Source organism: Meleagris gallopavo, chromosome 1 (assembly GCF_905368555.1).
Source record: "Meleagris gallopavo chromosome 1, MGAL_WU_HG_1.1, whole genome shotgun sequence".
In the NCBI taxonomy this organism is placed as follows: domain Eukaryota; kingdom Metazoa; phylum Chordata; class Aves; order Galliformes; family Phasianidae; genus Meleagris; species Meleagris gallopavo.
In genome coordinates this window covers 155,561,583-155,589,444 of record NC_139404.1, presented here as the reverse complement: position 1 = coordinate 155,589,444, position 27,862 = coordinate 155,561,583, and the positions used below count along the sequence as shown (strand labels likewise).

Below are 27,862 nucleotides of genomic sequence, written 5' to 3'. Positions count from 1 at the left end.
TATAAATGGAAACTGTATAAAGAATCCTGCAGTGTACTTCAAACCTCATTCACCCACTACACAATTCCAAACCATAATCACTTAAAAAGCCTGTCCTGCATCAACATAAATCCTCCCTCTTAATCATACTGTTCACGGTTTCTAAATCAAAATATTATTCTAGTGAGTTTTCACCAACTTTACCTTTGTTTGCATTTTGTCGGTTTTTGTGCGATTGGATTTCAAACTTTTTGTCTAGCACATAATGCCTAGCTAACTGCTGGCAAAAATAATAATAATAATAATTATATATATATATGTATATAAAATAACAATTACATGTTTTTGGGATGTCTAATTTCAAGATCAAAGATATTTATTAGTTTGCCATTCTACCATGTTCCCTCCACCCACAGCTATCGACCAGGTTTATTTTGCCCCAGGCTTTATTTGTTTTTAACAGATGTTTGTTTTGGATATTAATTTTATGTATATTAATGAGCTGTACATTCTAAAGGATTCAGGTTTGTATTCGCAAATAATCTCTTAAAGCTCTTTAAGCTGTTCAGTAACATCTTATCAATAGCAAAAAGATCTCTCACTTAAACAATCCAAATTATTTTACAGATGTTGGAAAGACACATTTATTGTTAATTGTACTGCACATAATTAAATGCATTTTAATTCCTTTAACCATGGACACATTTTTCCAATTATTTTACTCCAAAGCTATCTGCCCAATAGAAGATACAGCATTAGTATTTGTTTTTCAGAATAGCCAACACATTATACACACTTCACTCCCCCCCCTTTTTTTTTTTTTTGCAATTTCCTTACAATAGTCACTCACTACCATAGAAATAAGCCAGAAATTCTAACATACTTTGAAAGAATTCAAATACTTCACAGTTCTGTGGGTTTTTTTGGTTTGTTTGTTTTTTTGTTTAACATCAATAGATAATCTAGAATAACAATATGCACAATTATGCTTTCGTGCAAAATTTGAATGGTATGGCTTAGTATCAAGATGTTATCAAAGGCATCTTTGATAATACTGAGCAGTCACTGAAAAGTAACAGCTGACTAGCTACATTTCTTCCTTTATCTTTTTTTGGGTACATCCCACATTGTGTCTGAATCCATGCTTTTATGACGCACTTCTGTTCAAGAAAGAGGATGAGCTGAACACTGCTCTTTGAAGGTGGTAAGGTTTGACTACTATTCCACCTTAGCCTTTTTGAACACCAAAAATAGTTTTGTGAAACAAAACAATAAAATTGAATCACCAAACCTATTTTACAACTAAAACGAAAAAACTCCACAATATCAAAAAAAGAGGTTTTATAGATACTTGCAAGCATCTTTCTCTTTCCAAGTAGACTGCTTTATTCCTCCCAAACCTTTTATTTTATTTTATTATTTTTATTTTTATTATTATTATTTATTTTATTATTATGTTTCAATTTCTTCATGTCCTTCTGAGATTTTTGATGGGTCTTGAATTGCTCTGGCTTGTTTCTCCAACATGAGCAAAGCAGCAGTTTGTATTGCACTAGCTTTTTCTTTTCTTGCTTGTTTTTATTTCGGGTAAACATTAATTAAATAAACTCATAAAATATACAGCCAAAAAGAGATAACATATAGCACTTAAAAAAATATGACAGAGTTGTCTCCAGTTATATTATATAGTTTCAGTGGTGCCAGAATTTCATTTTGTTTTGTATTTCAAAATTACCCTATTTTGCTGACTTATCTGTTATAAAGAGCAATGACACATTCAAACAAGTAGAGGATGAAATTTAAATGGATAACTTCAAGGTGAGAAATTGCTTTTGACTGCATAATGACCAAATCTTTCTCAGTGGTAGGCCTTTTATCAGAATAATTAACACTGTCAACAGTCCTTCACAAAAATCATGATGTCACCATTCCAAGGAATAGAGTTTTCTCTCTCTCTGAAGTTTTCACAGATTAGTTGGAGAATAAATAAGAATGCCTAACAGCATATACACATCAGTATTCATAGCAACATCCTATGGAAATCCCCTGATATGAAAAAAACAGGATCAATCTGTTCACCCTCGCTTCTTAAAAAAACTACCCGCTTTTAGTTATTCCTTTTCTCTATTTGTTTTAACAGTGCAATTTATCAAAATGATAACACTAGGAGAATATAGAATTACATTTTTACTATTCTCAACTACTCTCAAAGAGCCAAATATTACTTACTATTAGAATTATACCTTCTTTGAAGCATAATACAAAGAAAATAGTAGTACCTTTATGTTACAGATAGTTTGAAAGCTTTCACTTGCCCACCAAATTACACTGAAAGCTAAAGCAAAAAATCTGAACGTGAATCAGCTATGAATGAATGTTGTGCTTCAAAGCAGAACCATACTCCCTGTTCATCTGTATCTTCTATTTGTTGAATATAACTAAAGACAAATAAGAATAAAAAAACTTGCCTAAATATTTCTCAGCAGTCATGGGTAAGACACAGAATACAAAAACTAAATGATCCAATTGTTGCTACATTATGAAAATAAAACAATAAATAAAAATTCTATTATCTCCAAAATATTTATTAATCACACTTTCTGTAGTTATGAATGTTTTTCAGGACCTTTTGAGTTTGCTAAGTCCAACATCCTTGGTTATGAATGTGTTCATATCTTCAAACTTCTCTTGGCTTGATCTCTAAAGGAAAGTTTTTATTAAATCAAAGATAGAGCAGCCTGCTATTTATAATTTAATTACTAACATGTTCAAAGAGAAACTTCAAGATCAGTTGATGGAAATGAATGTATAGAAGACTATGGGGCCCAATGACATGCATCCCAGAGTCCTGAATGACTGATGTTTCCAAGATGCTCTCCATCATATTTGAAAAGTTGTGGCTGTCAGGTGAAGTCCCCAGTAACTGGATAAAGGGAAACATCATTCCTATTTTCAAGAAATGGAGAAAAGAAGACCTGAGAACTAAAGATCAGTGAGCCTCACTCTGTGCCTGGGAAGATCATGAAACATAGCCTTCTGGAAGATAGGTTAAGGCACATGAGGGATGAGCAGATGATCCAAGACAGACTGTATGGCTTCACAAAGGGGAGATCGTGCCTGACCGATCTGGCAGCCTTCTACGATGGAGACAGGTGGAAAAAGGAAGAGCAACTAACATCATCTACCTGAACTTCCGCAAGACCTTTGGCATGGTCCCACACCGCATACTTATCTCTGCATTGGGGAGAAATGGATATAAAGGCTGAAATATTCTGTAGCCAAATAATTGGTTGGATGGTCATAGCCAGGGGGTTGTTAGCAACTGATCTGCATTCAGGCGGAGACCAGTAATGAGTGGTTTTAGAGGTGCTGGAGCAGGTCCAAAGAAGGGCAACAAGGCCTGTGAAGGGCTTGAAGAATATGCCCTATGAGGAGAGACTGAAGGAACTAGGGCTGTTTAGTCTGGGGAAGAGGAGACTTAGGGGAGACCTTATTACTCTCTTCAAATACCTGAAAGGTGCTTACAGAGACCAGCAGGACTGGTCTTTCCTCACTGGTAACAGGACGAGGGGAAATGGCCACAAGTTGTGCCAGGTAAATTTAGGTTGGCTATCAGGAAAAATTTATTTACAAAAAGGGTTGTTAAGCACTGGAATAGGATCCCCAGGGAGGTGGTTGAGTCACCATCCCTTAATGCGTTTAAAAGTAGACTGAATGTGGTACTCAAGGACATGATTTAGTTGAGAGTTGTTAAGAGTTAAGGTAGTATAATTATGTTGTAATTGGACTTGATCTTTAAGGTCTCTTCCAATCTGAGCAATTCTATGATCCCCCAGGGGCCCATCTTGGTACCAGCACTCTTCAATATCTTTATCAATGACAAAGAAAGTGGAATTGAGTGCACTCTCACCAAGTCTGCAGGCACTAAGCTGAGCGATGCAATTGATGTAATAGAAGTATGGGATGTCATTCAGAGCAACCTGGACAAGATTGAGAAGTGAGCCAGCAGGAAGCTAAAGAGGTTCAAGACAGTCATATACACACTGCTACTGGGATCATAGCAATCTCATGTATGTGTGCAGACTTGGAGAATGTGAGAGCAGCCCAGTGGAGAAGGACTTGGGCATTCATGGGGACTAAAAGATTGTCGTAAGTTAACAGTGTGCACTTGTAGCCCAGAAGGCCAACAGCATCCTGGGCCTGAGGGGAGACCAGCAGAGTGAGGAAGCTGATTGTCCTCCTCTACTCATGAGCCCCATGAGGCTGTAACTGGAGTACTGTGTCCAGGTTCAAGGCCCACAGCATGAGAAAGATGTAGAGCAATTGGAGTAGGTCCAGAGTAGGATCATGAAGATGAGAAGGCTGGATCACCTCTCCTTTCAAGAAGGGTTGAGGTAAAAGAGAAAGCTCCAGGAAGATCTCATTGTAGCCTTCCAGTTCTTAAAAGGAGCTTATAAAGAGGAAGGAGATCAAATTTTAACATAGGCACACAGTGATAAGCAAGAAGGAACGGTTTTAAAGTAAAAGAGAGGAGATTTAGATATATTTTTCTCTGGATAGAAACAAGATGTGAAAGACTTGTGATGATTCCATCAATGCCATATATACTTTGTGTCTATTTCCTTACTTTACAGATGATACCAAGCTGGGAGGAAGTGTCAACCTGCCTGTGGGGTAGGAAGGCCCTAGAGAGGGATCTGGACAGGCTGGATAGCTGGGCTCAGGCCAATGGGATGAATTTCAACAAGACCAAGAGCCACAATGAGCCCAGGAAATGCTAAAAACCTGGGGCAGAATAGCTGGAAGACTCTGTAGAAAAAACAGACCTGGGGTTATTTGTCAACAGTCAGTTGAACATGAGCCAGCAGTGCACACTGGTGGCCAAGAAAGCCAATGGCATCCTGGCTAGTGTTGGCAGCAGGAGTAGGAAAGTGAACATCCCTTTTTTGATCGCCGAGGTTTGCTGCTTCGGAGCTGCCACAGGCAGAGCTGAGGCGGCTGATCGCGGGGTGCATAGGGGACTCGCTCGGTTTTCCCTCATCCAGGGATTCCCGAGGCATCGGTGCAGCCCGGCACCTCTCGCGAGAGCGGCTCACGTGGCGGGGGCGTTGCCAGGGTAGCGGCGGGAGATTTAAATGGGCGCAAACCCGGAAGAGACCCTTTTGATCGCCGAGGTTTGCTGCTTTGGAGCTGCCCCAGGCAGAGCTGAGGCGGCTGATCGCGGGGTGCATAGGGGACTCACTCGGTTTTCCCTCATCCAGGGATTCCCGAGGCATCGGTGCAGCCCGGCATCTCTCGCGAGAGCGGCTCACGTGGCGGGGGCATTGCCAGGGTAGCGGCTCTCCGTTCCCGCCTCCCTCCTCCCTCCCCCCCCCCTAATAAGAGCGTTGAAGCAGGCAGTGGCACGCCACTGCCCACCCAGACGGGGAGGAGGGGTTTTTATTTTTGTCTCTGTGAGGAGGGTGACAATTGCGGTTGCACCCGTCAACGACCTGTAAAAGAGCGAGGGCAGATCCAGCACTTTCAGTAACAGGGCAGAGCTGTTAGTCACACTTGGTAAGGCTACTCTGATTGTGCTGGTGCTAGTGGGTCTGCTTGATTGCCATGGCTGCGTCCCGGCGGAAGGCTACTGCCAGGAAACATGTGGAGACCCAGACAGAGGTCCCCTGCACATGTAAGAGGAAGGCTGTAGACAAGAAGAGTGTGGAGACCCAGACTGAGGTCCCAAAACAGCACGCTAGCGTTCAGGTTGCTGGCTGCAATGAGTGCCAGAGTCTGGCCCTTGAAGTGCCAGGCGATGGAGGCAATGCCTGTGTAAGGTGCGACCAGGTCAATTACCTTCTCAGTCTGGTGGCCTGCCTGAGGGAAGAGGTGGAGAGGCTGAGGACCATCAAGGACTGTGAAAAGGAAATTAAATGGTGGTGCCAGGCCCTATCGGCCCTGAGGTCCCGGCGTGCAACTGAGGCTCCCTATGGAGCATGTGGCCTTCAGTTGCCTTGCAAACAGGTGACGGAGAGGAATCGACAGACAGACTGTACTCCTGATACAGTGAGCCCTCAGTCTGCTCCTACCCCTCACAATACTTATGAAGAACTAGGGGGTGTGGGACTGGGACAAAACTCTCTCCCAAAAGGGCAAGGTGATATCCTCTGCTCAGTGGAGGAGCCTCTGCCCTGTTGTTGCCGAGCAAAGCAAAGCTGTTTGAGAGAGGAGGACGGGTGGAAACAGATACCTACTTGGCGTTGTGGGTGTTCCCCCCCCCCAGGCCATGCTCGGCTCCCCAGGTGCCTCTGTGGAATAGATTTGAGGCCCTGGAACCCGAGGGAGAGGTGTGTGCAGGTGTGGAGGGAGGCCCACCCGTGAGGGTGCCTCGGGGGAAGCGGTCAACCCCGTGCTTCAAGACTTCCTCCACCCGGAAGGATAGAAGGGTGGTTGTCATAGGCGACTCCCTGCTGCAAGGAACCAAAGGCCCTATATGCCGGTCCAACGCTACCCGCAGAGAGGTGTGCTGCCTCCCTGGGGCACGGGTCAAGGACATTGCTAGGAGACTTCCCAGACTGATCTGCCCTTCTGACTACTATCCACTATTGATAGTACAGGCTGGCAGTGAAGAAGTTGGTAAGAAGAGCCTGAAGGCTATCAAAGATGACTTCAGGGGACTGGGGCGGGTGGTTGAAGGAACAGGTGTGCAGGTGGTTATTACATCTGTACCTTCAGTGGCAGGAAAGGATACTGGGATGAGCCTAAAAACCCATCTCTTGAACAAATGGCTTAGGAGTTGGTGCAAACGCAGGAGTTTTGGTTTTTTTGATCATGGGGCAATTTACTCGGCACCTGGCTTGATGGCTGCAGATGGATGCAGCCTGTCTCCATGGGGAAAGAGGCTTCCAGCCGAGGAACTGGCGGGACTTATTGACAGGTGTTTAAACTAGGTATGAAGGGGGAAGGGGACAAAATGAGGACCGCTGGGACTGAGGGGGCAGTTTGAGGCTCCAAACAGAACTTGATGGGTGGAGACAGTGGAGTTCAAAGGCTTGGAGAGGGGTGGAGGGATGCTGCTTCTCTTAAGCGCCTGTATACTAATGCGCGTAGCATGGGAAATAAACAGGAAGAGCTGGAGTTCTGCGTGCGGTCGCGAGGTCATGATCTCATTGCGATCACGGAGATGTGGGACAGCTCACATGACTGGAATGTTGTCATGGAGGTCTATGTGCTTTTTAGGAAAGATCGGCTGGCTAGGTGGGGTGGTGGAGTTGCTCTTTATGTGAGAGAGCAGCTAGAATGTATTGAAATTCACTTGGGGGAGAGTGATGTAGCAGTGGAGAGCTTATGGGTGAGAATCAAGGGGCAGGCTGGTAAGGGTGACACTGTTGTGGGTGTGTACTACAGGCCCCCTGATCAGGATGAGGAGGCTGATGAGGCCTTCCATAAGCAACTGGATGTAGCGTCACGTTCCCAGGCACTGGTGCTTATGGGGGACTTCAATTATCCAGATATTTGCTGGATGACCAACATGGCCAGGCACGCACGGCCCAGACGGTTCTTGCAGTGCGTTGAAGACAACTTTCTGATGCAGGTGGTGGAGGAACCGACGCGGGGAGAGTTGTTACTGGACCTTATTCTCACCAACAGGGATGGACTTGTTAAGGAAATAATGGTTGGGGGCAGTTTGGGTTGTAGTGATCATGAGACGGTGGATTTCAAGATCCTGAGTGGAAGAAGCAAAGCAATAAGTAGGATTGCTACCCTGGACTTTAGGAGAGCCAACTTCGATCTCTTCCGGGACCTACTTGGAGCTGTACCGTGGGCTCGGGTGTTAGAAGGTAAGGGGGCCTCTGAGAGCTGGTCAGCATTTAAACAGCTCTTCTTCCAAGCTCAGGATCGGTGCATCCCTGTGAGCAAGAAATCGGGAAAAGGTGGCAGGAGACCTTTGTGGATGAGCAAGAAGCTCATGCGCAAGCTCAAAGGAAAGAAGAAGGTCCATGAAATGTGGAAAAAGGGTCTGACCACTTGGGAAGAATATAGGAATGTAGTCAGGGCCTCATTGCAGGGATGCAATGAGGAAGGCTAAAGCCCGCCTGGAATTGAATCTAGCTAAAGTGATAAAGGATAATAAAAAAGGCTTCTTCAAGTATGTTAACAGCAAAAGGAAAACTAGAGAGAACGTGGGCCCCTTACTAAGTGAGGGGGAGGTTCTGGTAACGGCGGATGCTGAGAAGGCAGAGATACTGAATGCCTTCTTTACTTCCATCTTCAGTGAAAAGGCTCTCCCGCAGGAATCCCACACCCTGGAGGTTAGTGAGAGGGTCTGGGGAATGGGAGACTTCCCTTTAGTCAGGAAAGAGGACGTGCGTGAGCGCCTAGGCAGAACTAAGGTCCACAAGTCCATGGGACCTGATGGGGTGCATCCACGTGTGCTGAGAGAGCTGGCGGAGGTCATTGCCGAACCGCTCTCCATCATTTTTGAGAGGTCTTGGACAACAGGGGAGGTCCCTGAGGACTGGAGGATAGCCAATGTCACTCCGGTCTTCAAAAAGGGCAAGAAGGAAGATCCGGGTAATTATAGGCCTGTCAGCCTCACCTCCGTCCCTGGAAAGGTGATGGAACAGCTTGTGCTGGATACCATCTCCAGACAACTGGGAGAAAAGGAGGTTATCAGGAGTAGTCAGCATGGGTTCACCAAGGGGAGGTCGTGCTCGACCAACTTGGTGGCCTTCTATGATGCTGTCACATGCTGGGTGGATGGGGGAAGAGCGGTAGATGTAATCTACCTTGATTTTAGAAAGGCATTTGATACTGTCTCCCACGACATCCTTATAACAAAGCTGAGGAAGTGTGGGATAGACGAGTGGACAGAGAAGTGGGTTGAGAACTGGCTGATTAGCAGAGCGCAGAGGGTCGTCGGTGGTGGTGCGGAGTCTGGCTGGAGACCTGTGACCAGTGGTGTCCCCCAGGGGTCTGTGCTGGGTCCGGTCTTGTTCAACATCTTCATCAATGACCTTGATGAGGGGATAGTGGCCACCCTCAGCAAGTTTGCTGATGATACGAAGTTGGGAGGATTGGCTGACATGCCTGAAGGCTGTGCTGCCATTCAGCGAGACCTGGACAGGCTGGAGAGCTGGGCAGTAAGAAACCGGATGAGGTTCAACACAAGCAAGTGTAGGGTCTTACACCTAGGGAGGAAGAATTGCATGCACCAATACAGGCTGGGGGATGAGCTGCTGGAGAGGAGCTCTGCAGAGAGGGACCTGGGCGTCCTGGTGGACGACAGGTTGGCCATGAGCCAGCAGTGTGCCCTTGTGGCCAAAAAGGCCAATGGCATTCTGGGGTGCATTAAAAAGAGCATGTCCAGCAGGTCGAGGGAGGTGATCCTCCCCCTCTACTCTGCCCTGGTAAGGCCTCATCTGGAGTACTGTGTCCAGTTCTGGGCTCCCCAGTACAAAAAAGACAGGGATCTCTTGGAAAGAGTCCAGCGGAGGGCCACAAAGATGGTGAAGGGCCTGGAGCATCTCCCCTATGAAGAAAGGCTAAGTGAACTGGGTCTGTTTAGCCTTGAGAAAAGAAGACTGAGAGGGGACCTGATCCAGGTTTATAAATATCTGAGGTGTGGCGGCCATAGTGGTGAGGCCAGTCTCTTTTCAGTGGTACGTGGAGACAGGACGAGGGGAAATGGACATAAGCTGCAGCACAGGAAGTTTCGTACGAATATGCTTAAGAACTTCTTCACGGTGAGGGTGGCCGAGTGTTGGGGAATGGCTGCGAGAGCAGGGCGGACATGAGGCTGTGTACGAGCATAACTAGTGCAGCAGCACAGGGTGCGTTCTCATAAGAAAAGTATTAGGAGTTAAGTTAGGAGACACAACATCCTTGGGCAGCTGTAAACAGCAGGTCTTAAACAGCATGCCCACATCCGCAGCTGTGCTCTGTGGATGTGTGGGGGACTAATAAGCGGATGAGCTCAGTGGCAGATGTGAATGCTGGCTGAGCATTGGTTGAGGCCAGGCAGCCCACCTAGACGCCCACTTTGTGCTCCAATAGTAGGTGAACACATGTGTAGTAGAATCATATATAAGCTCTGTGTGTGCAACAATAAAGTGAAGCTTGATCACTCATATTGAGTACTGTTGTGCTTCCCCACTTGAGAACAATCTGATTAGGACACTATCCAGAGGGCAATTGGCGCCCCGAACAGTGAAGGACCTGATGGAAGATTGATTTGGGAGCGGATGGACAAGCGCACCGGTGGGCGGCATTGCCTAGACCGACCAAAAGGGATCTGCACGGGATCCGGAGGGCATGGAATGGAGCTCTATTGACAGTGGGCGCTGCGTGCGGTGAGACGTGGATTGCAGTGCACCATGGAAAGTGAGGTAGCCCTAGATTTTTTAAGACACTTCTTAGAGAAGAGAGGGGTAGAGTCTGTGACTCTAAAGCAATTGCCTGGGTTGCTAGCCTATGGTAAAGGGCAAGAGTTCTTTGCTCGTTCTCAGGATGTTCTAGGAGAGGAGGAATGGCACAAGTTAGGGGATGTCCTTTGGTATAAGGTAATTGATGACAACAAAGGGGCTAAAAAACTAATGAAGCCCTGGAGAGATGTTGTAACTTGTATCAGGAGGTATAGGTTAGAACGGCAGGTAGCTGCCTCAGCTTTGCGCCAGTTAGAAAGTCTGCCCGAAGAAGCTGGGCACTTAAAGGTCGGGGGGGGTTACGTTTCAATACCCTCCTCGGGAGGACCAGTTCCACTCCGCACTAACGGCCTCTCGCAGGCAGGGGCTTCATCGATCCCGTCTGCCCCCCCCAGGGAGATATAGAGGAAGAAAGTGAGGATGAGGGGCTGGAAAAACTGGATTGTGAAGTTAAAATATTAACAGAGCAGTTACGTAATCTGGAAATCTGTATGCGGGTCCTGTCCTACCGATAGTGCCTGTTGCTCCACCGACTCATCCGGCAGCGCCGCCCGACTGAACTGCGGAGAGATCGTTTCGCGCTCCCGCACCGTTCTGCCGGATGGGGGGTGAGCAGTCGGGAACTATGGGGAGTTCACTAACAAAGGAGCAGCAAGTACATCTTGAAGCCTTACAGTTAGTTTTAACGTTTCAGAATCAGCCTGTATCTACCTCAGCATTAGTTACTTTTCTCAAATGGTTAAGCAGAAATATCCCTGAATTTCTGAAAACTGCATTCTCTTTTTATGGTGAACTTTGGGACGAAATTGGCGCAAAACTCCGGGAGGCTTCTATTACTAAAGATAGAACGACTGCTAAACTTTTACCTGTTTGGCACCAGATAATGGAAGGGCTTAAACAAATTCGACAAGGAAGACTTTCTTCCGACTATTCCCCATTGCCCCCCCTCCCACCCCCGCCGCTGCCCCTCCGTGCAGCAAGCAGCCCTGGTCCGGATTCGATCCGCGGCTCCGACCCCGCCCCTGACCGTGGGGAAGAGAAATTGCGACCCCCCCCCATCGCCGCTGCCCTCGGTTCCGCCTCCGGCGCTCATCCCGCTCCCGCCCTCCGCTCCGCCCCTGACGCTCGCCGCGCTGCTCCTACCCTCCGCCCCGCCATGACGCTAATGTCCTGCGCTCCTCCCCTGACGCTCGCTGCGGCGCTCCAACCTCTGACCCGCCGAGGAGCTTCATCAGTACTTGCTATAACCTTGCATCATTCAGATGATGACCCTATTTGGATTCCTGCTCGCAGTGTTCATCCTTGGCGCAGAAGCACTACCTGAACCACACCAAATCAACCCGCGACAACACATGTGGGTCACCTGCGCTAAATCAGCAGGCTGGACCAACTTCTGCTTAGCGCTTGCTTCTGCCACTGATCCCTTCCAAACTTGTTTTGAAGGGATGCTGTTTCTCAATGATTCTAACTTTTCTGCTTACTCCACAGGACATGCATGACATCCACTCTAAACACACGGGTAGCTTTAGTTGTCCTTATACCAAGGGCTGTTGCTGGGAGTAGGTATTATAACTACTAGTATAGTATAGTTATTGGTACTGTAAAACGCTTACTTGAGGAAAAAAAAAAAAAAAAGGGGAAGAAAAAGATGTGAAACAATGAGAAAGTCTGAAACCAAGTTTGAAACGACCATGAACTCATAATGATTGGGATTGTGTGCTTCTTATTGCTTTGTAACTTGTTGTATTGCAAATAGCAACAGTAGTAATGGTTGTTGTGTGTTTTTTTAATTTTTATTTTAATAACAGATTGAATGTTATAGTAACAGGATTTAATGTTACCAATGCTGGAATCTATGGAAATATGGAATCTATATGGAATATGGAAATCTATGGAATCTATGGCTATTTTAATGTATTAGTAGCACTAAGACAAAACCTGGAAAGGAATCCCAGGCAAAGGGATGACCCTATATTATAGAATGATTAACTCTCTTTCATCCCATTAATCAGGAATTTAAAATATGATCATGCAGCACCTGATACAAAGGCGCACGATAAGAGTGTTAACCTCGATAGTTTATTCTGCAAGCAGGTGTTCCATTTGGCCTCTGTATCACGCACTGGCCATGCAGATGCAGTGTACAAATGGAAAATACCCTTCAGACCCTGAGAGAATCTGGGGTAGGTGAGAGAGGAAAAGTGCACCTTGAAGCAGGGGACGCCCTGCTCGCACTGCCTATCGCATTCGCCACCACCATGTTTTTTTCTCTCTCTTTTTCTGCAGATTGTTGGTTCTCGAGGGTCTGTAAATAATAATGCCCATAGTTCTATCTGGCATGCAAAAGTTGCCCAACTATGAATTCTCTATTAGCCAAAGGTATAACCATGAGCACTCTAAAAGCATCTGTTGTACAAATCTTATTGGTCTTTCAAAATCAATATATCAGAATACATTAAAGTTGAAGATCTCTTTCAAGGCAGTGAGAGATTAACACAGAACGGGTCCCTCCGGGATTTATTTCCAGGTTGCAGAAAGTTGGGCTGCAGACCAAACACGTGTTTGTTCTTTTTAGGTTAATGGTATTTCTTGTCATGATACTATGTTTGCCTTGTTTCCTTTCTCACACTTACAGTATTGTCAATTGAGGCCTTGATTGAGTTATAATGATTGTATTATTAATATAATTAGTGTTCTATAGCATGGTAGAAGTTGTTGGTATCTTCAGTGACGATCTCAATGTACTGTGTCCCCTTCTAAAGGGCACCGATCCTGCCGCCTGCATTTCAGTGACAACAGAGCAGCAACATCTTATTGAAACTCTTGGGCATCTTATTGCAACACAAGCCATTGATCGCTGTGAGCCATCTCTCCCCATAGATATCACTATCCTAAGCGGCCTCAGGCAACTGCTGGGTGCACTGACGCAATGCAAAAAGAAAAAGGGGGAGAGACCAGACATAAAGGTGCTGGAACGGCTGTTTATGAGCTTTCAAGGATACGTAAGACATAATCCGTGTTTCCGTTACAACACTTCAGAACAAAGTGCATGCTTGATAGAACGACTGTCTCCTTGCCATGGGACCCCCAAGAGCTGGATCTCCTGGGTTCCCAGGCAATACGAAACGCTTCAGCGGGATGGAATCAAACATGCTTTTGCTTTGGACGATCGCACCAGGGCCTTAGTGCTCGAGCAAGTATCCTTAAGTGACTGTGGGTCTATGCGGATAACCCTTTTTTCGATACAACAGGATGGACGGTGGTCTCCCCCCATAATGAACAGGAATTCTCGGTATGGGGGGCATATTGTGGTTACAGCAACCAAACCGGGGAAGGAGGTAACCTACGACCGTGGTATGGATATGGAGCAAGCCTTTCCAAAGACGATTCCCAACCTGCGCTGTGGAATAATGACTTGGCTAAGGCCTTACCCCTAGGTGTATTTTTAATATGCGGTGACCGACCTTGGGCAGGCATTCCTGCCAATGTCCAAGGAGGACCTTGCTATCTTGGACAATTAGCACTGTTCGCTCCCCAACATCGTCAATGGCTTAATGTCGCCTCTGGTCTGCATAAAGCCAGGCGACTGCGGAGTATATGCCACCTGACGCCAGATTGCTACGATAACGTTGATTTGTGGTCAGCTACTGCCCGGGTGTTCGCTTCAGTTCTTACACCGGGCGTGGCTGCGGCCCAAGCGTTAAAACAGTTAGAAAACCTAGCATGTTGGTCAGCGAAACAGGCTAATGAGACCACCTTAATCTTGGCATCTATGTTATCTGATACGAATAGTTTTAGGCATGCTTTGCTACAAAATTGCGCGGCAATTGACCTTCTGCTTTTAGCACGGGGGCATGGCTGTGAGGACTTTGAGGGGATGTGTTGCTTCAACTTTTCGGACCATAGTCAGTCCATACATGAACAACTTCAGTGGTTGAAGGGACATACGCAAAAGATTCAGGTTAACTAAAATCCCTATTTGGAGGACTGTCCCCATGGCTCACAGCATTAATCAAAGAAGGCTTGCGTTGGCTATTGCTTATTCTAGTTATGCTTTTACTGCTCCGCATATATTATAGTTATATCCGCCATTATAGTTGTATAATGAGGAGTATTGACAAAGCCACACAGAAAGTTATGCTCGTGCAAAAAGAAAAAGGGGGAATTGTTGGGGAATGGCTGCGAGAGCAGGGCGGACATGAGGCTGTGTACGAGCATAACTAGTGCGGCAGCACAGGGTGCGTTCTCATAAGAAAAGTATTAGGAGTTAAGTTAGGAGACACAACATCCTTGGGCAGCTGTAAACAGCAGGCCTTAAACAGCAGGCCCACATCCGCAGCTATGCTCTGTGGATGTGTGGGGGGCTAATAAGCGGATGAGCTCAGTGGCAGATGTGAATGCTGGCTGAGCATTGGTTGAGGCCAGGCAGCCCACCTAGACGCCCAGCTTGTGCTCCAATAGTAGGTGAACACATGTGTAGTAGAATCATATATAAGCTCTGTGTGTGCAACAATAAAGTGAAGCTTGATCACTCATATTGAGTACTGTTGTGCTTCCCCGCTTGAGAACAATCTGATTAGGACGCTATCCGGAGGGCAACGGAGCACTGGAACAGGCTGCCCAGGGAGGTTGTGGAGTCTCCTTCTCTGGAGATATTCAAGTCTCGCCTGGACACCTACCTGTGCAACCTGGTGTAGGGAACCTGCTTTGGCAGGGGGGTTGGTCTCGATGATCTCTAGAGGTCCCTTCCAACCCCTACAATTCTGTGATTCTATATTCAGCCCTGGTGAGGCTGCATCTCAGGTACTGTGTTCAGTTTCAGGCCTCCCTGTACAAGAAAGACAACAAGGCCCTGACATGTTTACAGAGAAGGACAACAAAGCTGATGAGGTGTGGAGCAGAAGCCTTATAAGCAGCAGCAGAGAGGCTAGGATTGTTCAGTCTGGAGAAGAGGAGGCTCAGGAGTGACCATGTCATAAAAACGTAGAATGGCTTGGGTCGAAAGGCAACACACTAAATATCTAGTTTCAACCCCCCTGCTATGTGCAGGGATGCCAACCACTAGACCAGGCTGCCCAGAGCCACATCCCGCCTGGCCTTGAATGCCTCCAGGAGTCCACAAACTCCTTGGGCAACCTGTTCCAGTGCCTCACCACCCTCTGAGTGAAAAACTTCCTCCTAATATCTAACCTAAATCTTCCCTGTCTCCATTTAAAATCATTCCCCCTTGTCCTATCACTATCCACCCTCATAAACAGCTGTTCCCCTCCTGTTTATATGCTCCCATCAAGTACTAGAAGGCCACAAGGAGGTCTTCCCAGTGCCTTCTCTTCTCCTAGCTAAACAAACACAGTTCCTTCAACCTCTCTTTATAGGAGAGGTGCCCCAGACCTCTGATCATCTTAGTGGCCCTTCTCTGGACCCACTCCAAGAGCTCCACATCCTTCCAGTACTGGGGGCCCCAGGCCGGGATGCAGTACTCCAGATGGGGCCTCACAAGAGCCAAGTAGAGGAGGACAATCATCTCCCTCTCCCTGCTGGCTACCCCCTTTTTAATGCTACCCAGAACACAGTTGGCCTTCCGGGCCCCAAGTGCACACTGCTGGCTCACATTCAGCTCCTCCTCCACCAGGACCCCCAAGTCCTTCTCCGCAGGGCTGCTCTCAAGGAGATCTTCCCCCCATTTGTATAAATACCTGGGATTGCCCTGACCCAAGTGCAGCACCCTGCACTTGGCCTTACTGAACCTCATTAGGTTTTCATGGGCCCACCTCTCCAGCCTGTGCAGGTCCCTCTCAATGGCTTCTCTTCCAATGTATCAACTGCAGCACTCCGCTTGGTGTCATCCTCAAACTTGCTGAGAGTGCACTCGATGCCACTGTCTGTATCATTGATGAAGATGTTGAAGAGCACTGGTCCCAAGACTGACCCCTGAGGGACACCACTCATGACCGGCCTCCACCCTGACACAGAACTATTGATCACAACCCTTTGGCTGTGTCCAGCCAGCCAATTCCTAATCCATCAAACAGTCCATCCTTCAAATCCACACCTCTCCAATTTAGAGAGAAGGATGTGGTGTGGGACCATGTCAAAGGCTTTGCAGAAGTCCAGGTAGATGACATCCATTGCCCTTCCCCATCCACCGAACCCATCACTCCATCATAGAAGGCCACCAGACTGGTCAGGCAAGATCTACCCTTGGCGAAGCCGTGCTGGCTGTCTCAGGTCACCTCTTTATCTTGTTTAACAAAGCTTCTAGGAGGATCTGCTCCATGAACTTCCTAGGCACAGAGGTGAGGCTCACCTGCCTGTAGTTCCCAAGGTATCCCTTTCTCCTTTTCTGAAAAATGGGAGCCACATTTCCCTTTTTCTAGTCACCAGGGACTTCACCAGACAGTCATGATTTTTCAAATATGATGGAGAGCAGTTCAGCAACCACATTAGCCAACTCTTTCAGAGCTCTAGGATGGATATCATTGAGTACCTCAGCTTTTTCTATATCTCAGGAAGCCTGCTCCCCATTACCTTTCATCAGAGTGAGAACACTCTCCTTGGTCTGTCTCCTCCTTCCTATGTACCTGTAGAACCCCTTCTTCTTATCTTCCACATCCCTTGCCAAGTTCAGCTCCACCCATGCCTTGGCTTTCCTAATCCTATGGAAGACAGCCCTGTATTCCTCCCAGGTTACACAACCTTGCTACCACTTTCTGTACATTTCCTTCTTTTTCCTCAGTTTAAGCTGTAGGTCCTTGCACAGCCACGGCGGTCACCTGCCTCCCCAGCTCAACTTCTTCTGCTGGGGGATGGAGAGCCATTGCGCTCTCAGAAGGGTGTCCTTAAAGAGCTGCCAGCTCTGTTCTGTGCCCATGCCATTCAAGACAGTTTCCCAGGGGATCTCACCCAGCAGTTCCTTGAGCAGCTGAAAGTTTACACTCCTAAAGCACAGGGTCCTTGCTCTGCTTTTTGCCAGGCCCACATTCTTCAAGATCACAAACTCCATCAAGGCATGGTCACTACAGCCCAGGCTGCCTCCAATCTTAACCTCTTTAACGTTCTCCTTTGCATTGGTGAGCACCAGGTCCAGTAAGGCTTCACCTCAGGCTGGTCCATTTATTACCTGAACCCGGAAGTTGTCCTCGACAGACTCCAGGAATCTCCTGGATTTTCTGCCACCCGCCAGGCCGCTATCCCAGCAGATAACTGGGTGGTTGAAATCCCCCATCAGGACAAGAGCCTGCGAGCGCAACACCTGCAGCTGAAGCAAGGCTTTTTCAACAGGCTCCTCCTGATCAGGTGGCCTGCAGCAGACCCCAACCACTAGATGTCCTTTACTGGACTGATCCTTGATTTTTACCCACAAGGTCTCGACCTGATCGTGGCTGTTCCTCACACACAGCTCTTCACAATCTATCCACTTCCTAACATAATAGGCAATTCCCCCATCCCTCCTACCCTGTCTATCCCTTCTGAAAAGCCTGTAGTCCTCAATTAGGTTATTCCACTCATGGGATTCATTCCATCATGTTTCCATGAAAGCAATCAGGTCACACTTTCTGAACCTCTGGGCAACGTCTCCTGCATGGATGGACTTCCACCAACATCCACACCCAACAGGCCATCCAGCTCCAGAGTTTTATACCAGTTATGTAAGAGCACCTGGGAAGGTGGGACAGGCTTAAGGGCAGTCCACTTGTTGTCCCAAACAGGAATTTGTTTCCATCCCTTTTGTCTTTGAGATCACCCCTTCCCACCTGATTGTGAGATGGCAGATGATCCCCCACTGATTGAGAAGCATCTCCCCTGCACCCTTCCTGTAGGGATGGCAGAGCGCGACTCCACCAACTGATCCCCTTCCCACAGTCCTGGATGCTCCTCAGCCTTCCTACTTCAGCCTTTAGCTTTACCACCCGGCTGAGCAGATCATCCACCTGCTCACACCGCACACAGCTGGTATCCCGGCTGCCCTCCTGTAGCAGCAGCGACAGGGCTAGGCGTTCTCTGCAGCCTGAGACCTGAACTGCGGCATGTGCTTTCAGTCTGAGTCTCCACGTCCCTTTTAGCAGCAGCTCGCCGCCGTGTGGTGACCATGGTTGCACCTCAGTGTGTCCAGAGAGCAACGACCTGTTAAGTGCCCCCCCCCCCCCCCCTATACGGCAGGTGCTCCGCCCTGCCTGCTCGCTGATCCGAGCGGGGTTTGCCCTCAAAATCACTTGTTTCACAGCGAAATAACAACCCTCCTCCCTGTGTAGTCCCCCGAAAGGGTGGGCGAAACTTACGATTTCTCTGCCCTTGAATAGCCAACGTGATTCACACACCCTAACGGCTCCTGTCAGTCCTTGAGGTTTTTTCTAAGCAGGGGGGCGTGGATGCAGAGCCGTTGCCCTGGCAACACCCACTTCACGTCAGCCGCTCTCGCGAGAGCTGCCGGGCTGCTCCGTTATCTCGAGGTTCCCTAGATGAAGGAACCGACCGAAACCCCGCTGTCCCTCGCGGTCAGTCGCTGCGGTTCTGGCCGGGACAGCTCCGAAGCAGCGAGCCTTGGTGATTAATATAATATTGTTCTCTGTAACTACCTGAAGGGAGGTGGTGGTAAATTGAGTCTGTCTCTTCTCCCATTTAACTGGTTATAGTACTAGAGGCTTCAGGTTGTGCCAGAAGACTTTCAGGTGGATTATTAGGAAATTCTTTTCCTTCAAAAACGTCAGATGCTGGGATGCGCTGCCCAGGTAGGTGGTGGAGTCACTGTCCCTGGAGGTGTTCTAGAAACATTTAGTTGTTGTATTGGGGGAACGCTATTTGATGGAAATACTGGCGATAGGTGGGCAGTTAGAGTGGGTGATCCTGGAAGTCTTTTCCAACCTTGGTGATTTTATGATTTTACTTGCCCCTTCCTTCTTTTCACTTTCAAAAATAGTAAGCAATCATTCTAGGATATTTTTTTTCCCTGTCTTATGAATGTATTTTATTTTTTAGCAGATATACGTGGATAAATTTCCAAAGCATGTATTCAGAAGATTCTCTTTGAATTATTTCATACTAGTACATATGCCAACTGATCTGTTTTACTAGGCTATTAATATTTAAGTTTCCATTATTTCTGAATAAATGAGATAATCTCAGAAAATATTTATGTATGGTCTTTAAGATCAGTCATATATTTATGCACATTGATAACATAAAGTCTTGAGTAGCTTAAAGCAACAAAGTTAATCTATGACATGCTTCATATATCTGGTATAAAAAAAAAAACTTTTTTAATTAAAATCTGATATAAGTCTAATATAAAACCTTACAGGTACCTAAATGTATTACATTATTAAATGTATTACAGTGTTACAGAATTGTGTCTTTATCCTGCTTTAAACGAAGATAATGAATTGATGTGATAAGGCTTGTCTTCCACTTACAGCACATACTATATCAACTTCTCTAGTGTTTTGCTCCTACACACCTGGAAGGACTGAGGTCTTAGCTCATGGCTTGCCATGTTGGGGATATCAAACAGCTCTAGTTACCAGCCTTTGGTTTTCCATACTGCGCTTAGACCCTGTAGGGCCATTTCTCATCACTGCAGGTGATAACCATAACACTCTCTGTGGAAAATCTACACCTGAAGTTAAGTAAGGTGAGAATTTTAAGATAATCCATTAGTTGTATTCTGTTTAGGTTGAAAGATATTTCTGTAGAAGATGTAAGATGTGCAGGCTAATTTATTTTCTTTTCTTTGGTGCTATGGGGAACTTCATTTACTTAAATGCTATTATGACAGTGATGAAGTCATTACTGTGGAGGAAGTGGGTACTCAATGTTGGAGATACAGCGTGAGTTCACTCTCATTTCCCTTTTTATAGGAATATTTCAATAGTAGGGGTTGTGAAGGGAGCAGATGAGAGGATGGTCTTTAGGGAGAATTTTTCATATTTCTGGTTGGGGAGAAGGATGAAAGACTGCAAGTAATGAGTTTGAGTACAAGTAATAGCATAAATTACTTATGACTGCAGTTGTTAATATGATCTGGTTATAAAATGGTCACCTATTTTAAAACAAAACTGCATTTATGCTAGATTAATCTGAAATTCCAGCTGAGATTTGCGTTCTCAACCAATGACCAACAATTAGCATATATCTAACAATGCAACAACTACAGAATTATAGACTTATTCCACTCTGTTTTTTTTTTTTTGCTTCTACAAAGTTCACTGTGGGCTACATACATCTGTTCAGGTGCTTTTCATTTTTAAGTTTGATAGATTTGGCCACAGTTAAATGTAAGTTGCAACTGCCTAATTAGCAGTGGCCAAAATAATGCTAAAAAAAGTATCTTTGAAGTACTGATTCGTTAACTGGAGTTACGGCAGGAATCATGCTGATTCCTGAGAAAATACAGTGATCTGAGAGAACAGTTGATCCAGAGATTGATTATTTACTTAACTATCTATCTAACTCTATCTTAAGCAGGAGAAACCTATATCCTCATTAATAGATTGCTTCTTGCTAGGGTTTCAGAGATGTGAATTAAACAACAAAACTTACTCTTATGTTGCTAAAGCTGAAAGCATCAATAAGAAAAAAATAAACAACCACAGAAGTTCAGTGCACTCCCAATAGATATGTCCCAGCAAACGCTTTTTAAGAAAACTAAAATCCAGGTTATGTTTCTTGTTTCTGTATTTGTTTTCCTTTTTAAAAACAAATATATAAGGGCACCAACTCCCTGCCTTAGCATGTAGTGCTAGCTGGGATGTGAAGATGAGGAAAGACATATGGCAAAGGGAGGCTTTTTTTTTTTTTTTTTTTAATCTCAAAACAAGATACAGTAAAATGCTAACAACTCATTTTACCCATTCTGTTCCCTCATTTTCTTACATACATTGTTGTTGCAGCCTATTTCTTTGTGTAAATAATTACACATCAGTAAACAGAACAGCTCAAATTAGAGCTGAGGTTGTTGAAGACACAGAGACTCACGTTTGCTGTGCACCAGAAAGTACTGCTGTAGAGTATACAATTCACAATCTCTTTGGAGTAAAATACATGAAACTTAGCAGATTGCTTAGATTTGACATTGATTACTAGAGAAGGGTAGAGGAGTTTACATTCTTCAAACAACAACAGACCATTTTTACACTGATGTTATTTGTGAACATACAGCAGATTAGTTTAAATGCACACTAAGTAGTCTAAAAAAATCTAAAACAAGATATTGGAGGTAGCACTGTTGCTCCAGGTGCACTCGATGACTATGAGCCACGTGAATGACAGAAAGCATTCCTCAGGAGTGACCAAAAAGAATGCTGGTGAATAGACTAATAGCTAATCATTGCGGTGCATTTGGTCAAGCAAAGGACATGAGATATGCTTGTAATCTTAACTGTAGTGGGAAGAGAGAGAGAAAATTTCTACACAAACAAATGAAAGGGACAGACGTCTAGATACATCTGTTTCTAATTGTGAGATAGGAGAAACTCAATGCTTATGAAATGGTTGTTTTAATATTCCTTCCTATTAGTAAAGATGAAAATCTTTTTGAGTCAGAAAAGCCAAGTACAAGTTCAGTGCCATCTTACTGATAATGGAACTGAATATTAACAAAATACTGTTCTAACGTCTCCTGCCATTTCACAGAGTCACAGAATGGCCAGGGTTGGAAGGGACCTCAAGGATCATGAATCTCCAGCCCCCCTGCCACATGCAGAGCCAACAACCTCCACATTTAATACTAGACCAGGCTGCCCAGGGCCCCATCCAATCTAGCCTTGAACACCTCTAGGGACGAGGCATCCACAACCTCTCTGGGCAGCCTGTTCCAGCACCTCACCACTCGCTCTGTAAAGAACTTCCCCCTGACATCCAACCTAAATCTTCCCTCCCTCAACTTCAAACCATTTCCCCTTGTCCGGCAGTTTTCTTCCCTTTCAAAGAGTTGATTCCCCTCCTGTTTGTAGGCTGCCTTTAGGTATTGAAAGGCTGCAATGAGATCAGCCCGCAGCCTTCTTTTCTCCAGGCTGAACAATTTCCTTACATCCTGTCCCTAAATTATTTGTATACTCAGTACCAGAAATGGTGCAAATATAAAAACATACAAGGAGGTGCAATTACAACTTTCTGACCACTGTATTGCTTTGGGCCTTGTTACTTTCCTGAGATATGGAAAGTGCTGGAAACAAAACTCAGAAGTTACCACCAATAGTTAACAATAACCCAAGTATGAGTCTGGTGCGACCTTCTAGATTCTCCACAAGCACCGTTAGCAATGTTCCAATGATTTCTAACTATGAACAGAACTAGAGGGCTGGATTACAGAGGATTTAACAGTTCCAACAGGAGATTCTCTCCAAGGGGAAAATTTTACTTAATCAGATTCCATTTAATGTTAAAGGCCTACAAAATTATAGTTAAGAATTTAAAAGTAGAGGATGCTGTAAGTGCTTACATGTTTAATCTGAGACTAGTGTGAATGTGGCATAATTTTTTCTTAAATGGAGACCCATGTCTGGCTACCGAAAAATGGACAAGTGTTAAGAATGGGATAGGACAATTGCATAGTTTCAAGCATAACCCTGAGGATAGAAAACAAATAACTGCTAAAAATAATTGAAAGTGCAGGATTAGAAATATCACTGTGACATATATAGAACATAAATGTAATAATAGGTGTACATTTATTTGAGAGGTAACAATAAGAACACTGTACATGTAGGCACACATTAAGGTTTACAGGATAAATACTGATAAATAATTGTTTCTACAGTATGAGTTCACTGTTTGCTCCAAAAGGAGCCAGCCATGCTCAGCACAGGCAAAGTAGTCTATTCTAATTCCAGAAGTTGAGGTTGTTCCCTGGTGAAAAGCTCAAGAAGACCTGTGCAGGTACAGCTGTAGGAGCTGCCACAAAGGCAAACAGCAAGATTCCAGCTGTCTGTTCATGGGAAATTCAAGAGAACTGGATGAACAACTAACAAGAGATTGATCCAAGTATTAAACTGAAATGAATCTTGAAAAACTATTTAAATGTCTGCCTAGTTATAATTAATTGCACCTAGGCAATTACCAGAAATGCCTTACTATTCTCAGAACTTAACACTTCTTAGTAAATTAGATTTACAGGTAATATGGAAATATTTAGCTAAACTTGTTCCTAGAAAGGCACTGCATAACAATTTAAATTTCTATTCTCAATCTAGAATAGCTTACCCTTTGTTGAAACAGGAAGAAGTTAATTCAAATTGCCTTGTGTTTGCTGTGGGATATGTTTATTTGTGATTGCTAAAAAAAAAATACCCGTGGATAATTTTGATTTGTGTCTAAGCCTAAAAGGATTGATTTCAGGTGTTTTTTTTTTTGTTTGTTTGTTTGTTTCCCCTCAAATGATCTAAGGTTATTGTGAGACCATGTTTTCAAACATTTCTGGAAGATGTTCTTCATGTTTTCACCTGTGAGCTGTGTGCATATGTTTTTTTTTATTATATTATTCATGGAATTAAAGTAGGGAGAGAAACTGGCTTCAGGACATGACTGTGTTAAATGTCATTCCAGTTTGACAACAGGCTTTTAACAACTATTATATGCATGATTTTTAGCAGCTGAGCACTCACCAGAGGCTGATTATACCTCCATTATATTCCATTAGTTCACTTACAAGTGTGCTTCAGAATCAAGGATTTAATTCATCAAGACTGTAAAATCTAACAAAGAGATTGATTAGACGTGATCTGTTCACCATCCGATTACGGGTTTCTATCTCTTGATTCCAATATTAGAAGATTAGTGTTTATTTATCCATTACCGTGAAATTCTATGTACGTGCTCCACGTGATTTGAGTCAATGTAATGATCCCTTCTGGACTTACTTGCCAAATCACTTCTTTACTGTTTTCAAACACCTACAGTAAGAGACAGTAGTGCTTTCAAGAAACAAATTCAATGAAGGTTCCATTAAATAAACTTCAGTAGTCTAGTTACTCTTGAACATTAAAGAATTCAACCAAAACTTTGTTTCTTAAGTTTACAATCTCAAGGCATCTGAAGTGAATATATTGAATGAATAACATGCAATACACTTTGTCAATGTGAAGTAGAATCTTTCATTCAGGTATTTTAACAGTCAAAACACTGTATTAACATCTGTGCATTTTATGATTCATAGACTTCCTAAAAGATCAGTTTGTTTTTTTTATTATTACTTACTTACTATTCCAAAGAGAAATCTAGTTATTTTAACCCTGCAAAATAAATAATGCTACACTGACTGTAAATTTTAGTATAGCCTTAATCAATATGGAAATCAAACTTATTACAGAGCAAAATCACACAAGTACTCTATTATAAAGTGTGCATATATTTTAAGGCAATCTCATTTCATGACCAGAGGAAACTTAGTCAGAAAGATTAGTTATAAACAAAATAGCACACTTAGCTGAATAGATTATCAATTACTCAGAGAACAAGTTTCATTTTTATAATTTGGATACTGTAATGTCTCATCTCAGTTCCTTTCTTAGATAAAAAGTTGTTTTCCTCTGTGCTTCTGTCCCTTGGTGCCCATTCTGTATTCTTACTAACCTTGGCTGTTAGCAAAATCTGAAACATTGCTTAACTCAAAATGTAACTAGACAAATTTAAGAACTTAAAACTTACTTATTTATTTTTAAATAACTTTTCTCATCACAAAACTTCTGAAGAGATATTGAAATTCAGGTAGAACTGTAAGAAAATATGTTAAAAGAAATTTTTTTATTATTATTATGTTTCTTCTCACCATCATCCATAACAACTTGTCTTTCTCTTTTGAATCATATCTAATCCATCGATTTTACTGCTACACTTGTGCCATATGAGCAAAAATCAGAATATGATGATTTATATTTTTTTTTCAAAAATAAATTACAGTATCAAAAAAAAAAAAAAAAGAAATCCAGCTTCTCTTTTATATATTTTTTTAATTTGGGTTTTGTTTGTTTTATAATAGAAGCTGCTGCATGCATTATTAACAAAGGAAGGCTTTTGTTTTGCTTTTGCTGGATTGGATGATCTTAGATCCTTTCCAGCCCCTACAATTCTGTGATTCTGTGAAATAAAACATAATGCTGCAGTCAGAATTACTAAATGAACTTTTTTACAGAGCATTTGTGAACTCTTCACTGTGTAAACATTACTGTCCAAAATTACGCCTCATTGACATGCTTTTATACTTTGCACGTAAAGATGCCACATACAGGCATCTGAAACAATTTAATTTGTTCTCACACATCTGATTTGGTCTTCAGATGGCAACACAAAGTACGATCACCAGTAGATCCAGTGATCTGTCAATTCATCTTTGCCATCTTAGGGCTTCTCAAATGACGGTAGATGTCCATGCATGAGTAACTGAACTAAGCTATTCCTGTAGTCTGGAGAACTATCAATCTGGATTTCAGATCTCACTTCAGCAGTGAGATTTCCAGCTCTCTGGATACCGTTAACTTAGATGTTTCTTTTAACACAGCAGTATGTGCTGAATTACAGACATGGAAGTCAGGTACAATGAATCCTAAAAAGACTGCAGAAGTATTTAAAGATAAAGAAGGTGTTGGAGTAGGTATTTGACCACAAAATGCAAAATAAAGAGCACAGCAGAATTTGCTTATATATTCTTTGAATTTACTAGTTAAAACTGTTGCAGCGTAATCTTAATCATATATTTAATAAAATTAACAAACAAAAACAATTGAGGAGGATTTGAAAATATATGTAGTTGCACAGTATGAATAATATATAATGCAATATAAACACACAGCTTTGAATTTGGATGCTGCCTGCAAAAACAAATTCCACACTTATCCTTTCAGCTATGAAAACTGCTGAGCATAGGGTTTACAACAATTGCGTACAGTGCAATCAATGGATAAATATTCTCTAAAATGCTCACATCTCATGAATATTCTTTAGGCTAAACCTCTGCTAAGCCAGAAGGATTCCACCAAAACTGCTAAGTGGGAGTAATGCTAGTGTGATCTTCTATAGTCATTTCCATTGTTTTGGTAGTTGTGGCCCACGAACCATAAGCTGTTTCATGTAACAGGCAGTGACAATATTATGATTTCCCAGGCATCAATCTGTGGGAGTGATAAATAAATCCATATTTTAAAACTTTAACCTCTATCTCAGAATCACAAAATGGTTTATCTTGCTTAAAACCAACACAGAATATGAAAATAAGCTTTCAAATATTTTATTCTGCTGAATGAAATATTAGTAATATGATCTGAAAGCCTCCTAGTAGAGATGTCTGAAGTGACTTAGATGTATCAACACCTGCCTGCCAAAGCGCATAGTGATGAAGCATACAGCTAGCTATATACAACAGCACAACATTCTCACTTAACGCTCAAGGATTTGTCAGCTTAGTGACAAACTTTATTGTAAGAAGATATCTGCAGTATTCATCAATCAAGAGTCTCTAAGGCAAACAAGGTAGTGCTAGTGAATGTAGAGTTAATTTGCCTCCGTAACAGTCCATAAACAGGAAATTTTAAGAAATTAATGAATGGCTCTTATTCAAGGATTTCCAACATGAGGCACTTTAGATTTACTTAGTTTACATTTTCCAATCAGCAAAGTCTACGTAACCCTGTATTTCACTACAACTCCTGGAAGTGCCTTTTTAGCATGCTGATCTTTGGAATACTTTATATACACTCATGCGTAAGGATACAGTTTTGCTTTTGTAAATCTTTTCATTTGGCATTAGGCACATACATTCAGTTTTTTCAAGCATTACACTAAGGATAATGTTACATAGCTTTTCATTATTGAAACTACATGCATGCAGAATACTGTTAGTTAAATGTGGTTGACACAGTAAATTCATTCAGTTAAATCAGTTGCAAAATATTTTTTTTCTGAATATCCAAAACATTGCAGACTTTTAAAATAAAGTTTGAAATCCTGAGTTGCAGTCTCATTTAAACTAGATGCTTTTGCACTAGTGAAGTAAAATCCATACCTATTTGTTTTTTCTTCTGTAATAAAAATTGAGCTGTTTCCAAATGTCATTTACAGTAAATCTGTCTAATATTGAATTCTATTTACACCTTCCTTTAATTTTTTTGTCAGTCGGGGCAGAACAGAAGTATGGCTAAGGGAGGCTAAGGACAGAGCTCATCACTCTCTGCAGCTGCCTCAAAGGAGATTGTAGTGAGGTGGTTGACAGTATCTTTTCTCAGGTGACGAGCAATAAAACACAAGAAAAGGGACATAAATTACACCAGAGAGGTTAGAAGAAATGTCTGCAGGAAGTGCTGGGAATAATTTCTCAGTCTTTCCAGATCTCCATAAATGAATGGTGATTGTATAGTTTTTAATAGTACTACTATGTATTTCCTTATCTCTCTCTTTATTCATCTCCCTTTGAAGGCCACAGAATACTAAAGGAGTTAGAGAGAAAAGTTTTGACTCATACTGAATTATTGTTTTGTAATACATTTTAAACA

At 43.5% G+C, this 27,862-nt stretch overlaps 2 protein-coding genes across 5 annotated transcripts in view; one reads left to right on the top strand and one right to left on the bottom strand.

Moving 5' to 3' along the window:
• The window catches only part of KLHL1 (kelch like family member 1), a 275,645-nt gene that overhangs the window by 224,624 nt on the left and 23,159 nt on the right, over positions 1-27,862 (bottom strand). The gene's annotated exons all lie outside the window — the stretch shown is intronic.
• LOC146545734 (uncharacterized) lies at positions 13,088-14,422 on the top strand. The gene is made up of 2 exons (XM_085216787.1): positions 13,088-13,387; positions 13,603-14,422. Exons 1-2 carry the CDS (start codon positions 13,088-13,090, stop codon positions 14,353-14,355), a joined length of 1,053 nt encoding a protein of 350 aa, XP_085072913.1. The 3' UTR covers positions 14,356-14,422.